Source organism: Anguilla anguilla, chromosome 6 (assembly GCF_013347855.1).
Source record: "Anguilla anguilla isolate fAngAng1 chromosome 6, fAngAng1.pri, whole genome shotgun sequence".
NCBI classification, from domain to species: Eukaryota; Metazoa; Chordata; class Actinopteri; order Anguilliformes; family Anguillidae; genus Anguilla; species Anguilla anguilla.
Genome location: NC_049206.1, coordinates 20,671,017 through 20,690,249, shown reverse-complemented (window position 1 = coordinate 20,690,249; position 19,233 = coordinate 20,671,017). Strand labels below are relative to the sequence as shown.

General features: G+C 44.2%; 1 protein-coding gene across 4 annotated transcripts in view; it reads right to left on the bottom strand.

Annotated features, from left to right (window-relative positions):
- pld1a (phospholipase D1a) overlaps window positions 1-19,233 on the bottom strand; it is a 48,689-nt gene that overhangs the window by 27,900 nt on the left and 1,556 nt on the right. For 2 of the 4 annotated variants that reach the window (XM_035422405.1, XM_035422409.1), the window contains exons 1-7: window positions 13,018-13,174; window positions 3,249-3,419; window positions 2,731-2,900; window positions 2,098-2,240; window positions 1,393-1,504; window positions 941-1,006; window positions 511-569 (exon numbers count right to left, since the gene is read on the bottom strand). In XM_035422405.1, the coding sequence (XP_035278296.1) occupies window positions 511-569; window positions 941-1,006; window positions 1,393-1,504; window positions 2,098-2,240; window positions 2,731-2,900; window positions 3,249-3,387 (689 nt within the window). In that variant the 5' untranslated portion in view covers window positions 3,388-3,419; window positions 13,018-13,174. Of the gene's footprint in view, window positions 1-510; window positions 570-940; window positions 1,007-1,392; window positions 1,505-2,097; window positions 2,241-2,730; window positions 2,901-3,248; window positions 3,420-13,017; window positions 13,175-19,233 lie in introns of those variants that run through there. The other 2 variants (XM_035422407.1, XM_035422408.1) reach the window with 2 other exon arrangements.

Genomic DNA, 19,233 nt, shown 5'->3' with positions numbered 1-19,233 from the left:
TAAATCCCATACAGCACTAGCTCAGTAAAAACACATGGTGGCACTGTAGAGCTCCAAATATAAACCAGTCCCTTCATGCTCAAAAACAGTGATAGCCAACAAATGCGAAAAAAACAAATGTGCCACAAATTTGCCAAAACCAGTCATTTAAAACTGCAAATTTAAACAATCATAATTTGTGCCTTACTTGAGCTCAAAATGCAAAACCAAAGCCCTTAAGTCTCCTCACAGACAAGATATTTGCCTCAAAGACCCGTGAGTCTAACATACTGGATTACCCACAGTTTAGAATTTTAAAACAATGTGAACTAAAAATGACATTTCCTCTGAGACCATTTGAGATGTCAATAGGCCACTTCCCCCACCCCCAACTCTTTCTCAATATCTCTTAAGGAAAGCCTCAAATATTCTCTTAAGATAACAAAAGCCAGGACAAAAGGCTACTTCCCAAGGTACAGTATAGCAAAAAAGGAAAAAACATCAGAACAAGAAACAGGATGCATGTCTTACAGGCCCTTTGGTCCCAGATCCTGGATGAAGGAAAGTTGGCTCACATCTATAAACTCCATCTGAATGAAAGGAAGCCATCATTACTTTCGACCACTGATCACGGTTTATCCTCCACATGTTTGCCAGCACCAAATGCAGATGAAAATAACACCCCTAATGCAGTTGAAACAAGGAAGCTATTTAGTAGTCTGGAGAGATAATTAAGATGTCCTTGATAACTGAATTATGAAGACCACTTCAGTACGAGCACGAGGGAGCGTGAATTATACCTCACAATGTAATTTCCCCCAACCGCGGCGTCTCATTTAGAATACTGATCTGTGCACAGAGGGCTCGTTACAGATTAGTCAATATGCGCTAATCGCTATTTAACATTTTACTGATTGCTATTTATTCAGATGCACGTTGTTCTGCGATAAAAATGACTTACCGTGGCAAGGTAGTTCCTGTATACAGACATCTTTAGGAGGTTATTCAAGTATTCCTCTAGCTGTTTCTGGAAATGGACGACAAAAGAGATTTAGGAAGTTCAGACAAGTGATGGGTTTTTAGAGGCAAGTAGCTTCAGGAAAGAGCTCTAGATAGGTGTCTGATTGATATATTAGGCCTTGGATTGGAGTTTGAACTGTGGATTTATTCAGGTGGCTGAGTAGGCTTCTCATTGGTGAACTAGGCCCTGGACCAGTGTTTGGTTAGTGGGTTTATTCTAGAACAGTGTTTAGTGGGTATCAATTCTGAAAGAGTGACTACAGAAGCAATGAAATACCAGAAAACATGGCACCTCTGAACCTGTATAAAAATACTAAGCGCAAGATCAAATGTTGACAATGAAAATAAGGTTTCAAATTCAACCGTAGCAGACGCTTACGGCCACAGACTGACCTTTCGGCTCGACACTTGATCCACTCTGACCAGCTCATCCTCTCCACCCCGAGGCAGGCTGGGCATCTCCCTCGCCTCACTCTTCTTAATGCTCTTCCTCCTCGCTGTATGACTGAGGGGGAGGGAGGGAGGCAGAGGGGGAGAGAGAGAGAGGGAGAGAGAGAGAGCGAGAGAGAGAGACAGAGAGAGAGACATCCATTATCTTGCAGTTGAATCAGTTTCATCAATAATCTATATTGTACATTCCTGTAATTCTGTAAAATTTGAAAATTTGAGAGAAAGAGAGAGAGCCAGGAGAGGGAGGAGGGAGAATGGGTGAAAGAGGCAGAAGGAAGGACGAAGAGACAGAAGTGGAAGGGTACCCAACAGAGTGAGGGGGAGGGAGAGAGGTAGGAGAGAAAGAGACAAAGGGAAGACAGCGTAGGACAGGGAGAGGAGGAGAGGAAGGTAACAGTAAAGAAGCAGGGGAGGGGAAGAGGAAGGATGAGAGAAAATATATAAAGGGACAGAAAAGGGGGCAGAGAGATTATCTACAACATCCTAATTACAACCTTTCCTAGGAAAAGTTGATGATTTTCAAAATAGAACTTTTTGATGTCCACAGCACCCATCCATGACAGACAGGCTTGCGATGTCCAACCAGAAACGCTGTTCTCCCAAATGAAGCGAGGGTGCCTTGGGGGAGAGGCGGCGGGCGCGGCTCACCTGCGTGAGGGCAGGGGGATCCGCAGGAAGGTTTTGTAGCGCAGGAGCTCCCGGTGGAGCTCCAGAAAGTGCTTCTCCTTTCTCTTCACTATCCAGGTGAAGTTCCCATGCCTCATCTCGATCTTGAAGACAGCCGGGAGCGTCTGTGGGGAAAGCGACACGTTCCCATCACTCGCTGGAGGCCCTCTGGATTTTCCCACCATTCGCAACAAAGCCGTTCCTCAAGACGCACAGATTTCTTGTCAGCGAGCCAAAGCAAATATTATACAAATAAACTATAACACAATTGTGCTTTTTGGGCCGTCTGACTAGTTGGGACACCTATGTGTTCTACTGTGGCAGGGACACACAGGTTTGAACTAACCTGCAATATTATAGCTTTGCAAACCTGTGTCTCTATTCATACTATACAAAATCCTCCAATACACTGAGTTGAGGGTGTTACCACTTTCTCGACCAGAATAAATCAACCTCAAAAAATAATTGGCCATCTCGAGCTGCCGAACTAAAATGAGAAGAATGCATAACATGTCCTTGACCAGATCTTTTCCTGTAGATGTTTATTCAGAAAGTCAGCCTGTCTTGACTGCTTTAATGAGAGCAGTTCTCCTGATGACTCTCGGCCACCCTGACCTTTGACATGCTCCTCTGAGCGGAGATTTGGAATCGGTTCTGGGCAGCGTTGAAGCGCTCCACATCCAGGATTTTGGCAGTAACTGGGGCGGAGGTGAGGTAGACCAGGGCGTCCGTCTCCTTGAAGCCTTTGGTGTTGTACACAGCGGAGAACGGGATCCGGGCATCACCTGAAGCGGAGGGAAAGGCACGTCACAACCTGTCCGGGTGCACTTAAGCGAGTGTGCGGGGGGTGGGGGGTTGGGGGGGGGGCGTGGGGAGGTAGCCGCTATCTGTAGCTTGGGTATCTCAGAGCGTGTTTCTTGAAGCATGACACACTGCATGTCTACGCATGCTGGAGTCACCCGTGTCATTCTTTCAGGGACTGTAACCTGATCCCCCACCCATGTAGGTTTCATTCCGCAGCTAAGGCCTCCAGCAGGACAGCCATCACGCGACCCTATCCTCCCCCAATCCCCCACCCCTCCTCCACCCCCGAGCTGAACCGGTGCCTTTCTTCCCCCCCTCCCCCCCCGTACCGTTGTGGTTGGTGTCGAAGTCCACCTCCTCCTCGTCCTCGAAGTCCAGTTCCCGGGTGTCCAGGTTCTCCACGACGTCGCTCATGGTTGCGGTTGTTAAATTCTGGGTGCTGGGTGTGGCTTCGGTCTGACGTAGCATGCTCAGTGCTCAGCCCGCGGGGCAGGCGTTGCCTGCAGGGGGGAGAAGAGTGGGATGACAACACAACAAACGTCATTTAAATCCCTCCAGCCTCCGCACAGCATTTACAAAGGTGCTAGCTGTAGCAGACAAGCCCCCGTGCCAATTTGCTACCTGCATTTCCTGTGCCAAGTTCCCTTTGGGAGAGTTTAACAGCACCCAACATGATGTGTCACTGCATAAATAAAAAAAAACCTCTTTGTCTGGGTCATTCATTGGAAATGGATTTCCACATTCATGTCTAATCCACATTGTTGGATAATTATTATAACAGTGGCTTTAAAAACCTGACACCTGATCATAACAGGCTCTCTTCCAGGTTGGCACAATGGAATCCTTTATGGAATCCAATTGGCTCACATGCATCCAGTCCAACATATAGAATGCAATCAATTTGTAAATAATATAGAACAGGGGTGAATTAGTAAATGAGAGACTGTAAACAGCAGGAACCAGACGGATGCTGCATATCTACAGGGACAGTGCACTAGTCTGAACTCGCCCCCAAAGTCCTTCAAAGCATCCTGAGAATTTGATGAGAAATCCAAACAGCGAGGGACAGCAAGATTAGAGGACGACACCCTTATCTGCCACATGGAAAATGTTGGGGCCTGCTGGGGTCACAAGAGCCAGAAAGCAAAGGTCCACAACTCCACATCCAAAAATCACGATTCAAATTAGAACAGAATTCCCACAGTAGAAGGCAGTCTAGGGGTCGCGTATCCTGCACGCTGTTCATGTTGTTGAGCAAGCCCATAGTTCTGGGGTAGGGGTTACGCACGAGAGGTTTCCAAACTTCCACATCCACGACGCACTTAAGAAGCGAATACATGTTTATTCATTAAAGAGTTGCAGTATGCACAGTACATTACACAAACCAGGACAATATTAAACTCAGTTAGATTGAATTGGCTGTAATCATTTATTTTATTTTTTTAATACCGCAGGGTCTTATGAACAGCCTTCACATATCAACACAGACCCACAATCAGGGGCCAGGCCAGAGTCACATGACCATCAAACTGCAGTCCCAGAGATATCCTCAGTAAAATGAATTAAAAAAATTCCTGCACTTCATGTCCACCTGAGCTGGTGTAACAGCCAGTGGAGTGCGTCAGGCACACAATGTAAGCAGAGCAGTGACATGTTAACAGTACACTGCCTTCAGTCTCAGAAGATTTCAGACCTCACACCATTTATAACTTGGTACCTGGCCCTGGTAAAGTAAGCATGATAGAATAAAGCTGAGATTTTTATTTCAAGGTTATTATCAAGTGCTCACTTTGACACATTTTTTTTGTTATTTACAAACCATCATAACTTAATTTTTCCATTATTATTCCCCCACAGCTCCTACAAGGCCTAGAATAAAGTCTGATATTTACAAAGCAAACAAGTCAAATAATGCCAGTTATATGATGGTAAGACAAAAAAATACAGTATATAAGCAGAGAGCTCTCAAAGGGTCTCTCCCTTTCTGGTTTTCCAGAACTTCCAATTTTAATTAGTCAATGTGCTAATTAATTTAGTCAGTTGAACATTTTATAATACTTCTGCAAAGATAAAAAGCAAACGCACGTGGAATCCAAGGCCTACACTGAAATAGTTTGCAGCAATGAACAATGAGCCATCCGCACTTGTAAATCCACACGGCTAACTATCTGGACAAATTAGCAAGGAGAACTGGTGGGGAAGAATATTTGCACACTGCCTCTGCCTGAAGCAATATTACAATGGTGAGTAATGGGTTCTGAGGCAAGATGGCTGGCGCAAACTCAATTTAACAGGAATTTAAAGAAACATTTATTGCCTCTGTCAAGCTCTGGGGACTCGATACCTAGATCAAATGCCTAAAAAGCTGAAAGGCCATTAATCAGACTGAGCTCTTGATCAAAGCTCTTGCATACACGGCTGAAAGTGCAGGCTGTGAGGCGGCGTTTCCGGTGAATGCACCGGCCCTCCATGCAGGGGCACGCGCCCTGGATTCGAATCCTGACGTCGCCAACGGCAACGATTGTTGGCAGCCCAACAATTGTTGGGTGGCGCACGATTGGTCAAAGGGCCGCCAGAGAGGGAGGGCTCGAGTCGGTGCCTTCCCATTGCACGGCGGCCCCTCCCTCTGGTCGAATGGGTGCCCGCGAATAGCCAGCGCCACCTGCGTGAGTAGCGCAGTCCTCCTCTGTGACTGTGCTAGCTACATGCATAGCAGATGACAGACAAGCCAGCCTGAGCCTTCCCAATTTGACCAACTGACTGTGAAGGAGGATGGGACAGTCTTCCATTGCAGCTATACAGACCATGGAACATAAAAACATAATACATAATGATGAAAACTCAGCCCATTTAATCCTAACAGTCACGTACAAATGACAATCCTAGATCTATAAAGAAAATGGGGGATGAAAAAAACAAGAACAAAAAAACAACAAAAAGGCCGTCGCGCAACAGCGCTAGGCTAGCAGGAGAATGGCAGCTCAAGGTCACTAATGCTCCACCTGCGCTGATTCGGCTCGATAAGTTCGTGCCAAACTGGACGAGACGTCTTGCCATGTCATGCTCACTCGGAATCCCCACCCGTTTTGTCTGAAGCAGTAAAAGTCTAAAACCGTAAACCTGCGCGTGATGCAGTGCCAGGATAGCCGTATCAGGCACCGCCAGCCTTAGCCACGCACACGGCTGCTATTACAGGAACGGTTCAATGAAAGGGCCTCTACGCAATGCATAACCACATCAGTCACAGATACTCTCGGTGGATACCAGGAGTACCAAGGGATCTATCTTTAAACTATCTATCGCTGCTTAATTTAGCAGGGTTCACGAACCTCCTTCTTAACGCACGACCACCTTTTGGTGTACAAGGAGTGCGCACAAACGCACATACAGGCACACAGCTGGCCGGTTGAATAACGGCTGCATGTGAAGCACATGCTTACACGGTGCAGGTCAACAGCCAGTTGGAACAGTAGCTTGAACTAATGTTGACAGAGATGGTTACTCTCTGTATCCTGTGCACTACTTGGAAACAAAGGGACTTGGTTTCCAAGTTGAAAGAGAGAAGAGAGAGAAAGGAAGGTGAAGAGAGGAGGGAAAGAAAGTGAATGACTGATAACAATAACAGACAGAGAGAAAGACAGACGGGGGGAGGGGGTTGGGTGTCAGCCTGTGATTCTAAACTCTTGGTCAGACGCTCTCTCTGAGTTAATGATCCAATGCAACCTCACCGCACTTCTGTAACATATCGAAGAAGAGCACAGGAACTTGTCATCAGGCCTATGTACATGACAGGCATTCAACACTTTGCTCCTTCTCTTCCCCTCAATTTCTCACACAGTACCATCATCACAGGGCTTGGCTTTCTGGGTAAAATTTGACAGTCAGCATGGCCCTGAATTGCAGTCTTAGGAATTAATGACAGTGTAGGAATGGAACAGAACGCTCACTGCTGAGGAGGAAGAGTGGTGATGGATAAAAGTGTGAAGCCATTGCGTAGAAGTGTGAAGTTTCTTGTGTTGTTCACACATCGCCGTCGCCTGCTCTTCAAATGGCCAGAAAAAGGCAATAGAGCCAGTCATAGACAAACAGCAGTCTACCAAGCCCTGAGCTCACCACACACAGCTCTGCTACTTATAATCCATACACAGCTCTGCTATTCCTATGCTACACGCAGCTCCCCTGCTCCTATGCTACATGCAGCTCCCCTGCTCCTATGCCACACACAGCTCACCTGCTCCTATGCCACACACAGCTCACCTGCTCCTGTGCTACACACAGCTCCCCTGCTCCTATGCCACACACAGCTCACCTGCTCCTGTGCTACACACTGGTCCCCTGCTCCTATGCTACACGCAGCTCCCCTGCTGCTATGCTACACACTGGTCCCCTGCTCCTATGCTACACGCAGCTCCCCTGCTGCTATGCTACACACCGGTCCCCTGCTCCTATGCAACACACAGCTCCCCTGCTACACACAGCTCTGCTGCACTAAGCTACACACAGTTCCCCTGCTCCTGTGCTACACACAGCTCCCCTGCTCCTATGCAACACACAGCTCCCCTGCTACACACAGCTCTGCTGCACTAAGCTACACACAGCTCCCCTGCTCCTTTGCTACACACAGCTCCCCTGCTCCTATGCTACACACAGTAATGCTGCTCCTGTGCTACACACAGCTCGCCTACTCCTTTGCTACACACAGCTCCCCTGCTCCTATGCTACGCACAGTAATGCTGCTCCTATGCAACACACAGTTCCCCTGCTCCTATGCTACACACAGTAATGCTGCTCCGGCTCCACCCACAACACAGTAATCCGCACACTTTTCCTGACATACACAGTCAAACTACTCCCTCTTCATTATAGATGTTATTTAGCACTATATGCATGATTTACATGCAGTACATGAATGAGGAACATATTGATGCTGTTAAAACAACAGTTCTTTCAAGGGTGAATGACATGATAATAAAAGTACATGTTATATTATGTACATTAAATGTAGATAAACATATAATATGCATATCCTCCTGTACAGGAATCCATCTTGCATTAATATATTGTATATTCCTATATATAAATACACATATATTCCTTTTGTCCTCAGATGCCACGTCTACAAGTGTGTGCAAGTGTGAAGGAAGCACACCATTTCCATAACAACCCGATATAAGAATAAACTCAGTTCAGACTCAGACTGCAAGTAACCAATCCCAGATGGCTGGATTCTATGCGGAGCACTGAGAGCATTTGAATGCCTGTCACCATCAGTCGAAAGGAAATATTTCCAGTGGTTTGAATTAACCAGCCCATGCCTGCTTCCCAAAGACACGATGGAGGCTGTTTCAGGAGTTGGTTTGCTCATAGTACATGTTTTGAGAGAACTGGCTAGCGACAATGCTGAATAATAATTAGGCAAGGGTATTACAGACAGAAGTTGACTGAAGCCTTCAAACTTGTCCAAGTCACTGTACTTCAGACGCCGCAGCCGTTTCATTTCCTCTGTGCTTGTACATACTCTTCCTCTGTGTCACTGCAGGCCACTGAGGGAGTAGTATTTGCTGGCTAATTAATGCTGTTCCTGCCTTGCAACTTTTGTATTTTAAACTGCACTCTACACTTTTGTTTTAAAAGCAAATTAATTATAGCAACATATTTTTTATTTATATTTACAAACTTTTGAAACATTGAAAGTGTTTTTTATGTCATTATGTTCTGTTGATTACCCTGGTACGACATTCTCAAACAACAAATAATATTCATGTGGCATTCCGTGCCATATCACGCAACGGAAAGTTCTGGATGACGGTGAAACCTGCTTTTGTTGGCAAAACATCCGAAAATCCCTCTCCTGTTTCCTGCCACACAGGAACAGCCAAGCCCTGAAGATGGGAGTGGCACCATGGAAGCATTCTCTCTCTCTATGGTGACATCTCATGTGGTCAAGCCAATCCTGGAGAAACTCACTGGGGTAAAAAATAAGAAAACGCTCAAAAACCATGCCTGAACAGGGCTCTCAGCAGGTACCCTGTTATCTTCCAGTAGGGGTTACGTGAGAAATCGTAACGGACATCTTATTGGGTGGTGGCAACTGTCACTGAGGAAATGCTGCTGGGGAATGTGTTTAAAGGGGCAACTGAGGCTTCTCTACACTAAACCTATCCAAATGGGGGGGCAGGGAGGGGGGTGGTCCAGGCCCAGAAGGGGTCATGGTGTGTAAAGGGGGCTGACTCTGACCATTCACCCCCGAGAATCTGACCCACTTCGTTTTGCAGCTTTGGAATTTCGCGAGGTCCAGGCGAAAATTCCTCCCGATCGCCGTCCTCTCATGGCATTAGGACACAAAAATGTGAAACATTCTGATGCTAGAATTCCGACGACAGGAACGGCTGCTTCTCAAGGGTTTCTAGGGACAGCTGTATGTGACCAAAGCCCCACGGACACAAACCCAGTTCCTGTAGTAGTGTAATCATTACACAGTTCATTACAGAGTCTAATTTCTTTCAAATGAACCCATGACCTTTCAAAAACACCCCAAGAAAGCAATTAGGATCTTCAATAAGATACAGGGACTGTAAATACAGCTGTACCGTTTGCAAAAGCATAAGCCCGAAAGAATGGATCTGCTACGAAACTAAATTTGGAGGCATGAATGGGTGAAGACAAGAGAAAGAACACGTGACTTGGATCAGCTCCCTTACACCACACTGCGCTTTGAATTAAATACAGTTACTTCCAGTCTCTGAAGTCATGCCCAAAACAGCTGAAGGCATTACAACAGAGATGCCGGCAATACTCAGGTCCCACCGAACCGGTTCCCCCAGTCAGACTCGGCCCCACCTTTCCACCCGGAGGATTGAGGGCCCGCCGCAGAGCCTTCCCAAAGACCCAGACTGCTCCTCTAAAAGTTCTGGAAAAAACCCTGGAATTTATGGCTAATTTCTCCAAAATCTAAAGCTGAAAGTTGACTTATGTACCTGGTACTGTATATAGGAGTGGTCATGACCTCTCCTTACAGGTTGACAATAGTCATTAGGTGGACAGCTTGTATGTTTTGAGGCTAAATAATGTTTTGGAATCCAGCAAATCAGAGGTACTTCAACTGAATGCATATTGTTTTTGTTGACATTTACTAACAGATTACTTTTCATTTTGACTTTAATACGTCTGTCAATGCCTGAGTTTATTTTTCATAACGCTCTGTGTTAACATTATTTGATGTGTTCCTTTGTAAAAAGTTGGATTTGAGTTCATGTGGTGTGAGGGTAGAAAAGTGGATGTAATAAGGTCTGAGAGTCTGTAGTAATTGTAGTTTTTCCTTTAGGAAACCCTAAAATTGTCACAAAGGCATAGGGCATGCCCTGCCAACCAATAGCTTGGAAGATGGCAAACCTGCATCGCAATACGGTATGAACCAGTTTACAGTAATTTTGGCATATGATTTTCATAACAGCAGCAATAGTTGGATAGCAGTGATCTCTGGTTCTGCTTTAGAGAAACGCTGTAGAAACCTAAGATCCATACTGTAATGTACAAAGGACAGCAGCATTAGTCCCATCTGCCATCTCCCCATTTATCCAAGGCACACCAACATCGCCCTTGCATTGTTCTCACTTTCCTACGCCTCCACAAACTCTGTGAGCAGTTTGCTCTTGGCTGTGCTACCTTCTTTTGGACAACGTGGCGTGTACACGAGTTTGAAAAGTTAGGAGTCTCCGTTCCATCACATAACCATGACACGTGCAACTTTCATGTGAGAATCTTCCCCCTACTGTCTCCTGTCCTGGGTTTTAGAAACACGAACACACTCAAATAGAACAGTCCAAACGCCACGCACAAAAACACAGCAAGCTGAAACACTCTTCTGTGACAGCAAGTATGACACAGTGTGCCTTGGCAGAGACGGTTACAGGCGCGTGTTCTGACATGCCTTCCATCCTGACCCCACCTCAGCCCTGCGTTTCCACAGCACTTCTCGTAACGGTTTGTTGTAGCCTAACCTGCTCACATAAAACAATGCGGTAAGACAGGAGTGAGGCCCTTATTTGCTGGAGGTGTAAGCAATCACTGATACGAACCTGTGGTTTGCTACAGTAAACATCTTTTCCAAAGGTTCTTATCAGTCTATGAATTAGCAACTGAGTGCACAAGCCATTAAGCGGTTGAACAAACCTCGCTTTCCCATCACCAAAGATATCCTTTGCTGAGAGTACCCAAACATGGTTCTTGTGACCACTTGACCAGTATTTGACCTGACCCACATGCCAAAAGCAGCCCTGGGTCAGAGGACCAGGAATGGACAGTAGACGGAGACTGTTCAGCCCGGAACACCAAACAGGCACATTGCATGACACCACATGAGACTACACCCAGCTCAGTCACCCAATCATCAGCAGTTTACCTTGCAGTTAGCATTTAAAATGAATTATGTTGGAGCCTGAAGCTGTGTGAAAAGTATCTTCTCTTTGAAAGCAGACCCCCGGGGCAGTGTTCAACCGGATGTGCAGTAGACCATCTTGTGCAACTCAAGTCTAGGTCCATTTCAAAAACAGGTTTTTAAGTGCCTGGCTCATACAAACACATTTCTGGGTATTTTTTTTCCCCCTCAGGAATCCACCCATGGTCACTTGTGACTGCTGCACCCCCACAACCCTATAAAAAATTGATTCGCCCAGAAACAAGCCTCTTACAGTTCAAACGAATGATGACATTAAAACAGTGAAATCATTTAGAACCAGGTTTTGTACAGCTTTTGTGCAACGATAAACCAGCCAGTTAACGACCACAACATCATGTTATCACATCGCAGCAAAACAGATTTAAGATTAAAATCAGGATATTTCTTATCTCTAATCAATAAATATTTTATTTTGCATTTTATTACTGCAATCCTTGCTATGGCACAGACTCTGTGTTTTTCAACAATGTTCCATGTCAACAGGTGTATTGTGGGTGGCTGAGAATCCGAGCCACATAAAAATTGCAGTACATTGGCAGAAGGTTCAGATTTTGGACGTCATTCACGCAAAGCAACACATGAATTAAGATATTCAGACTGCTCATTACACAAAATGAATGTTGCTCATAACATTTGCTTCACACTCACGCACTGGAGGCGTGTAAGCACAGCGCCAAGGAAACACAAATATAACTCCTCGTCCTTCCCGATGACAGCATTTTATATTTGCATTCTCTTTGATAATTCAATACTAATTCAAACATTTTTCACACTTGCTACCACACGATAGCACACTGCCACTTGAGACGTTTCCCCAGTTTGAGCAGAAATTTGTTTAGACGACCGTTTTTAAAAGCTTTTACAACTGTTAACATGCAAAGAGTTAAAACAGGTACAGTTTTCAGTTCATTTAACTGCAATATAGTATGTTTACTTCCTATTAGCCTCACATAAACACTGTCAGAGTTAAAATAACTCAGTCAGAGATGATTTGACCCTAAGCATTGTGGTGTACATCAAAAACAGGATTTTAAAATTGTTAGTACTGAAGTTCTTTCTATACTGTACTCAACAATTCCAGTCGCAGAGACCTCACATTCTCTGCAATTACTGATTAATACACCAAAAATAGCAGCAGAAGCCATGTGCTACAATATGAATCCAAATTCAACGGCCCCCTTTGCCCAGAGCTGTAAAAGCAGAGGAGGCTCTCTGGTTAGCAGGACAGTAAATTAACCAGTTAAAAGTCAAAAGTCAAAAGGGAGACATATGGGTGATATTTGGGTGGACGTGCACACTGAAGCTAAGGAAAAACATGGGAGTTGAACAGAGCAGGAAAGTTGCTGCGTGTGAACAGAGGTAGTTCCAGCGGCAACTTTCACACCGGCCAGAACGATGACCCATGCCAAGACACACACACACACACACACAAAATACACACACCTCAGAAAGAAACAGCCTGAAAGAACCTGCAGTCTTCCCATGCACCCTTCTGCGGTTACCCCCGCCCTCTCACACAACCCCTTTCTGACCCACCCCCCCATGACCACCAACTTTAGCTCCAATAATAAGAAACAAATTTAGAACAGTAAAGAGACATGCCAGGGCTGGCAGGGACGTGGAAGCGGTCCGTTACTGACCTGTTCCCTCCGCAAAATTAGGCTCCACATTGTGCCGTCTTTGGTATCTTGTCGTTTTTTTTCGGCTCGACTCCGCACACGGAAAGCACACACGGCGCAATGAACTCTTTCCCCCTCGGCTCGGAGAAACTGTTGACTGTTGCCAGCCCGGCTGAGCGAGTTGTGGGAAGTGGAAGCGGTGGGGGCCGGCCCAACTCCTTCGGGGGGGGGGGGGGGGCGGGTTCTTCTGTCAGCTTTGCCCCGTCTCTCACACCCACTAGACCAATCAGACGGAAAGGGGGAGGGACAAAGCTGCTGCCCCGGCTCCTAAGACATGGCCCTGGCCAAGGGGGATGAGGGGGAAGGGGAAAGAGGGTGGTCAAGAACGAGGGGAGTCAGATGTCTCCCAGAGGGAGGAGCTATTGACTGCATTTACACCAGATCAAGGCTGCACAAATGCCTATTTAAAATGGATGGTCTGGATACAGAATTAGGCAGAGAGTTGAACCTATCCAGGTTGTGAAACCCTGCACAAAATAGACCCTGGAGGAAAGGGGCTATTCTTTTTCCCTCTCCCCCATTCTCGAAAAGGGCTGAGGGCCAGTCTAGCACTTCTGTGAGAACAGATTACTTCCATTTCAAAAACACTGAGGGGAAAAAGGCAGAGACTGCAAAATAGCTGCAGCACTTTTATAGGCTCTGTTCAGAATGTAATGAAGCTTAACACTTGAGCCCCATGATAATTTGAAATGCAATATTACACATAGTTCACGCCAGAGTTGTGCACTGTGACATTAATGACATAAACCCTGTTAAAAACACTACTCAATCTACTTGACAGGCCAGCAGATTCATTATAAATAGCACACGTTACTCAGCAGGTGCACTGCAGGCAGACTGATCAGCAAGTGTACACACAACTTTATGTTCCAGAGAATAAGAAAAGTCCCACGAAAGAGGAAATGCACACAAACACACATGCACACAAGAAGGCAGGTTGGCATACACACATGTAAGGATGTACACATACACAAATGCACACATGCACAAGCACACCTCCACTTTTATACACAGTTAGCTCTTGACAATACAGATATGCCTGTTACCTACAATAAAGCAGTCTGACATGGAAGTCACGGTGAACTGGGCTTGTAGATTGTAGATTACATGAACTGAAACCGCTTTAGTATAATAATCAAACTTTATGAATGGATTCTATGCAGAAAAAATTAATTACATGAAATTATGTAATAACACAATATTGCTATCATAATCCTTGAACAAGACTTGGGTCAAATAATTCATCCGAAACTCATCAGTTTAAAAATTTCTAAGTAAAATCTATTTTCACCAATATTCAAAACAAAATTCTTCTTTAAAATAATTGTATTTTTTCATTAGCAATATGCTTCTTTGAAAATTCTAAAGGATCTACAGAAATATTTTCCAATGTTCCCAGCATCAAAAGTATAAGCGTTTCAAAAACGTATAAGACGCTGGTCTTGTCAGCCCCTTAGGTTATGTGGCTCCATCAGATGCTGTGTCTGGGTGTAAAAGAAGAACACATACCAACAATGACAATACAGAGCAACAACACTACAGCCATGGCTGTCTAATCCACCCACACTTCCCGAATAAGCTACTCACGTCTCATGCTCAGAGAGATATGGCTTCTGAACGTCCACTGAAAGCATCGCTTTGCCAAGTGACATTAATATCCGGCCCAGCATAGATTTATGGGCCAACAGGTAGTTCTTGCACCGTTTAGAAAGAATCTTGTTCCATAATAGCAAATGTCATTTCCTACCCTATTCCATCTGTCACCCCAACACCTCCTTTCTGTCATTACCTTGCTTCACTTGATTTCTGTCCAACGTTTTATATTTCAACCCTACGGTGGTGGAAACTCGTCAGCACTTCTGCTGACGACCTAAAAACATCAGTGTGGGTCTAAATGCTGACCGTGACCGCACTCAATAAAAAAATAAAAAACATCACACTTGGGATCAGCCGCATGATGCATTTCTGCTTATCTCTTTATCTTTTTGTACTTTTGGATCATCATGAAGCCGAAGAAATGCATCAATGCCCAGGAATGCATCTCATAAATACTTCTGTTCGTGGGGTATGATAAGAATACACAACAGTACAAGGGCTTCAACTGCAAACACGCATCTGCTGATATATTTTTAGGATCTGTTCAGTGTTAATAGCCCAGTGATTCCCAAGCTGGTATAAGAGAACAAAGGGAGCCCATGAAGAAATCCAAGGAGCAGTATATCCAGAAGCATATTTTTTTTGTTTATATTTCTATCGTACAAATTATGGAAAGTTGCATTTATAAACATGGCCTGACAATTAAAGCAATATTTTGCAACAGTTTCTATTTTTAGCTAAATAAATGTAAAATGCAATAAATCCTTAGTGAATTTAAAAAAATGAATAAATAATTAGTATGTGTCAAACAAGTAATAATCTTTACACCTTCCTATATGTATTAGTCAGAAATGTTATAATCAGCTTGTACATGCATTTCTGCGTCCAGTATTTTTCGACAATATTCATGCAAAGAAAATGTTTTTGTTTTTTTTTGGCTTGTATACTTTATTCCAAATTACTGATCGTCCCATAATATCGTTACCACTCATTTTGTCAAGAAGACTGCTTCATGAAACAACAGAAAAAAGAGAACGGAAAAGTTTCAAGAGTTCAAAACTTCCTTAAAGCACAGTGTTGCCATAATTTATGCCAGTTCTGCATACACATTTTGGATTTTGTGATAAAATAAACCTCGTCAGGTTTAAATGTCAATGTCAACATTGTGTTTAATGTACTGTTGTGCTTATGGCTACTACAGATCCCTGACATAATGACTTATTTATTCAGATAAATTTATTCAGAACATGTTATTGCACGTACTAGCAGATGCTGGGAAAAAGGTGCCAAGAGTTAATCGTTCGACTGAAACAGCGTCCACAGTCACCATGGTCCTTTTGGGAGCCTTACGATAGAAGGCCTAGAGAATCCTTGTTGCAGCTCAGCGGTAGCTGTTTATAGCACAAGGTAACACTCGGGTCATCTTACAGTTCACAGTTTGCACATCAGTCCCCCCTACACACAATGCACCACGCCTGCCAACAGCAAGCACCTCCTCTCACAGTGCCCGGGAAACCATCTAGGCCTGTTTATCATTACCACCTAAGTTATTGCAATAGGTGTAGATGATTTACGATCATCAGTTAAGTCAAGAAATTCCACTGCTGAAAAAGGGAAAGTTGCTACAAGTTAAATCTAGCGATTGTACAAACAGCTACAACCTTAACAGGATTTGAAAAAAAAACATTTTAAAAACCAATTCATAAGTAGCAGAATACCTTATAATACCATGCAACACTGAGTCATATACCAGTGCCATTTTGGTCCTGTGAAGGGATCAAGGGGAAAGGGATAGACCAGGCCAGACCAGACACAGAAGGTTCTGGGTTCTGAACAGGTCGTCAGCTTGCACACGTCTGCTGTGTAGTGGGGCCTCCACACCCGGCGGAGTCACAGTGACCGAACACAGAAGACACAACGCCAACATAAGAGGCCATAAATCATTTTTTTCCCCAATTTTCCGCCTTGTCCACCACACACGCCGCAAGCCGTGGAGCCTGCCACAATTACTTTGCTGAGACGTACAATAGTAGACCACCATTCTCTTGAATATCCCAGAGATTCGAACAAATGACAGGGAAAACAAAGCATTGTCTTTTCCCCAATAAAAATCATGACAGTGCCTTGGAAGTATTAAAGGATCAATCGATGGTGCAATAGATGCCTATAGAAATAACATCAGTGTACACTACAACAATTCATGAGAGATTTTTTATTTTTATTTTCTAAAGGCACTACACAGGGTACAGGACTCCCAGTGAATAAAAGCTCCCAAGATATTTTTCCATGAACACAGCTAACTCCAGGTTATTGCAGTGACAGAGGACAGGAAACAGGCCTCGTTATAGTGATAAACAGCGTAATGAAGAGGCAATGAAATGACCAGACCATCAAATATTTCATTTCCTTGCCATAAGTGATAAGAGCGGTTGCCACAGGCGATCAGAAGTGGGGGACGCACCTGAGGGGGGACGCACCTCTTCGGTAAAAACAGTCAGACTGCGAAAAGGGCTTGTGAGAGTAACACTGGCTCACATCTACAGTACCCCCAATGCCCCAATGGTGGACGAGCTGGTTAGACAGTGAGCCAATGAGACGACAGCACAGTACCCTGACGGACACGGCTAAGCTGTGGTCACTTTTCTGTGGGCAAGTCATGTGATTTTTACAGATATACGACCCTCTCTCACAGGCCATCTGGAAAAATCAAGAAAGCAGAAATCATGAGCTTAGGGGGGGAAGGAACAGTACCTTCCCTGCTAGCCATACCTTTCTCTACACAGGCTACATGGAGGCAAACTGTTAGCGCTCTTTCTCCAGCTGTGCCTCCCATTCATTCTATAGACACTTTTCACATACAGTCCCCTTTGTGATGAGTGTGCCTGGGTGCCACAAAAGTTAATGAGTCGCTAAAGGTTGTAGCACTATCCTGGGTCCAAACACAGATAACATAGAACCCAGTGGGAACATTCAGGCACATAAAGTGCAGGAATTCAATAAGAAGGTATCCTTGTATTGATTTCATAATCTCACAGCTAGCGCCAGGCATTGTATTCTGAGGAATAAGCTGCAGATTTGGCTAAGGATTTGTCGCTAGCTGATTTTTGGGGCCAAGTAAACAGAGAGGTGCAGACATTGTAATGTTAGTCATATCCTGGGCTGGTATTGAATGCTGGCTGCTCGACAGCTCTGTGGTAAAAATTCCTTACGTAACCAAGGAATGCGGTGGAGGTTTGATCGCGAGTTTGTGTTATCTCACAAACCAAAAAAATAAGATGCATATAGGAAACATCAACTGAACCACAGCCTGCAGCATAACAGAGATGGACAAGCCCAACAATAATGTAAGTGGTGGTACATTATAAATTAAATTTTATATCACAATTTTATATCACGGGTACTGTGCTGTATTACTGAGTGAATAAAGTAGCTCCTGCAAAATTATGAAATCCAAAATACAATCACAAAAATATGCGGAGGAGGAGCACCTGACTTCCAAACGAAGTACTTACAGTGGACTTAGCCCTTGATATTTTGAGCAATGGGAATCTAACCTACAGACAACTTCTACCATCATTCAATCAAATCAGCATATTTTCAATTAAACCCCATAAATGAGTGCACTTTGATCCCTGACAACTAGGCTATGTTGCAGCCTTGTTCTACACAAAAATGTTTTTTTGTTTTCCAAATCATCCATCAGAGAATAGCTTTAAATGGCACTTCTGCAACTTAAGAGCCTTTTCAATTACATAAATTAAACCTCTCCTCCCCCTTGTGGCCACACATGTAAATTGCACACCAGTCCAACAAGTGAAGCAACTTTAGTGAACAGGTCTTAAATATGCAAAGCAAGGGGAAAAAGACTTTCAGAACCTTTGCTGTTGTTCATTTACTACAGTTTATTGCTCACTATGGTGGTTTTGTTTAAAACTGAACCTTTTTTGCACTTCAATCCCTGATCTTTGCACTTTCGTTTGCACTGCAAGTTGCTCTGGATAGGCGTGTCTTCTAAATGCTAGGAAAGTTAATACAAGTACATAATGTTCATTACAGTCACAAAATCACAATTTTCACAAATGGCACCATGAGGTGTGAGAGCCAGACCTGAAGCTTGACCATATCTTTTGTTTTGTGCATTTGTGAGGAGAGTGTATTCTTCTGAACCAGAATTTCTGTACTAGATGTTATTTTAATAATGTTTTCATCCAATGAGTGGAAAACTCATTTCCTGGCATGGTCTGGTCACAAGCAAACACAAGAGCTGTATAAGATAACAGCTATTAGCCAAACTATTCTTGTCGCAGAAGTGTGAGATTGTCACCTTATAGTTCAGGTACCCACTCCTTCATGGCCATTTATGACATCCAAATTGCACATAGTGCCACAAAATCCCAGAGACTAAATACCTTTTTCCACTCAACCAGCAGAAAGTAAAACTCACCGTTAAACCAGCAGATACCCACTTTCCTAAATTTCACCTTTTAGAAGAGTAAAAAACTAAAGACACAAGGCACACATCTTTCAAATATTACATATTGTCATCAGGCAGTTGATGAGTGTACACAAACTACATATTTC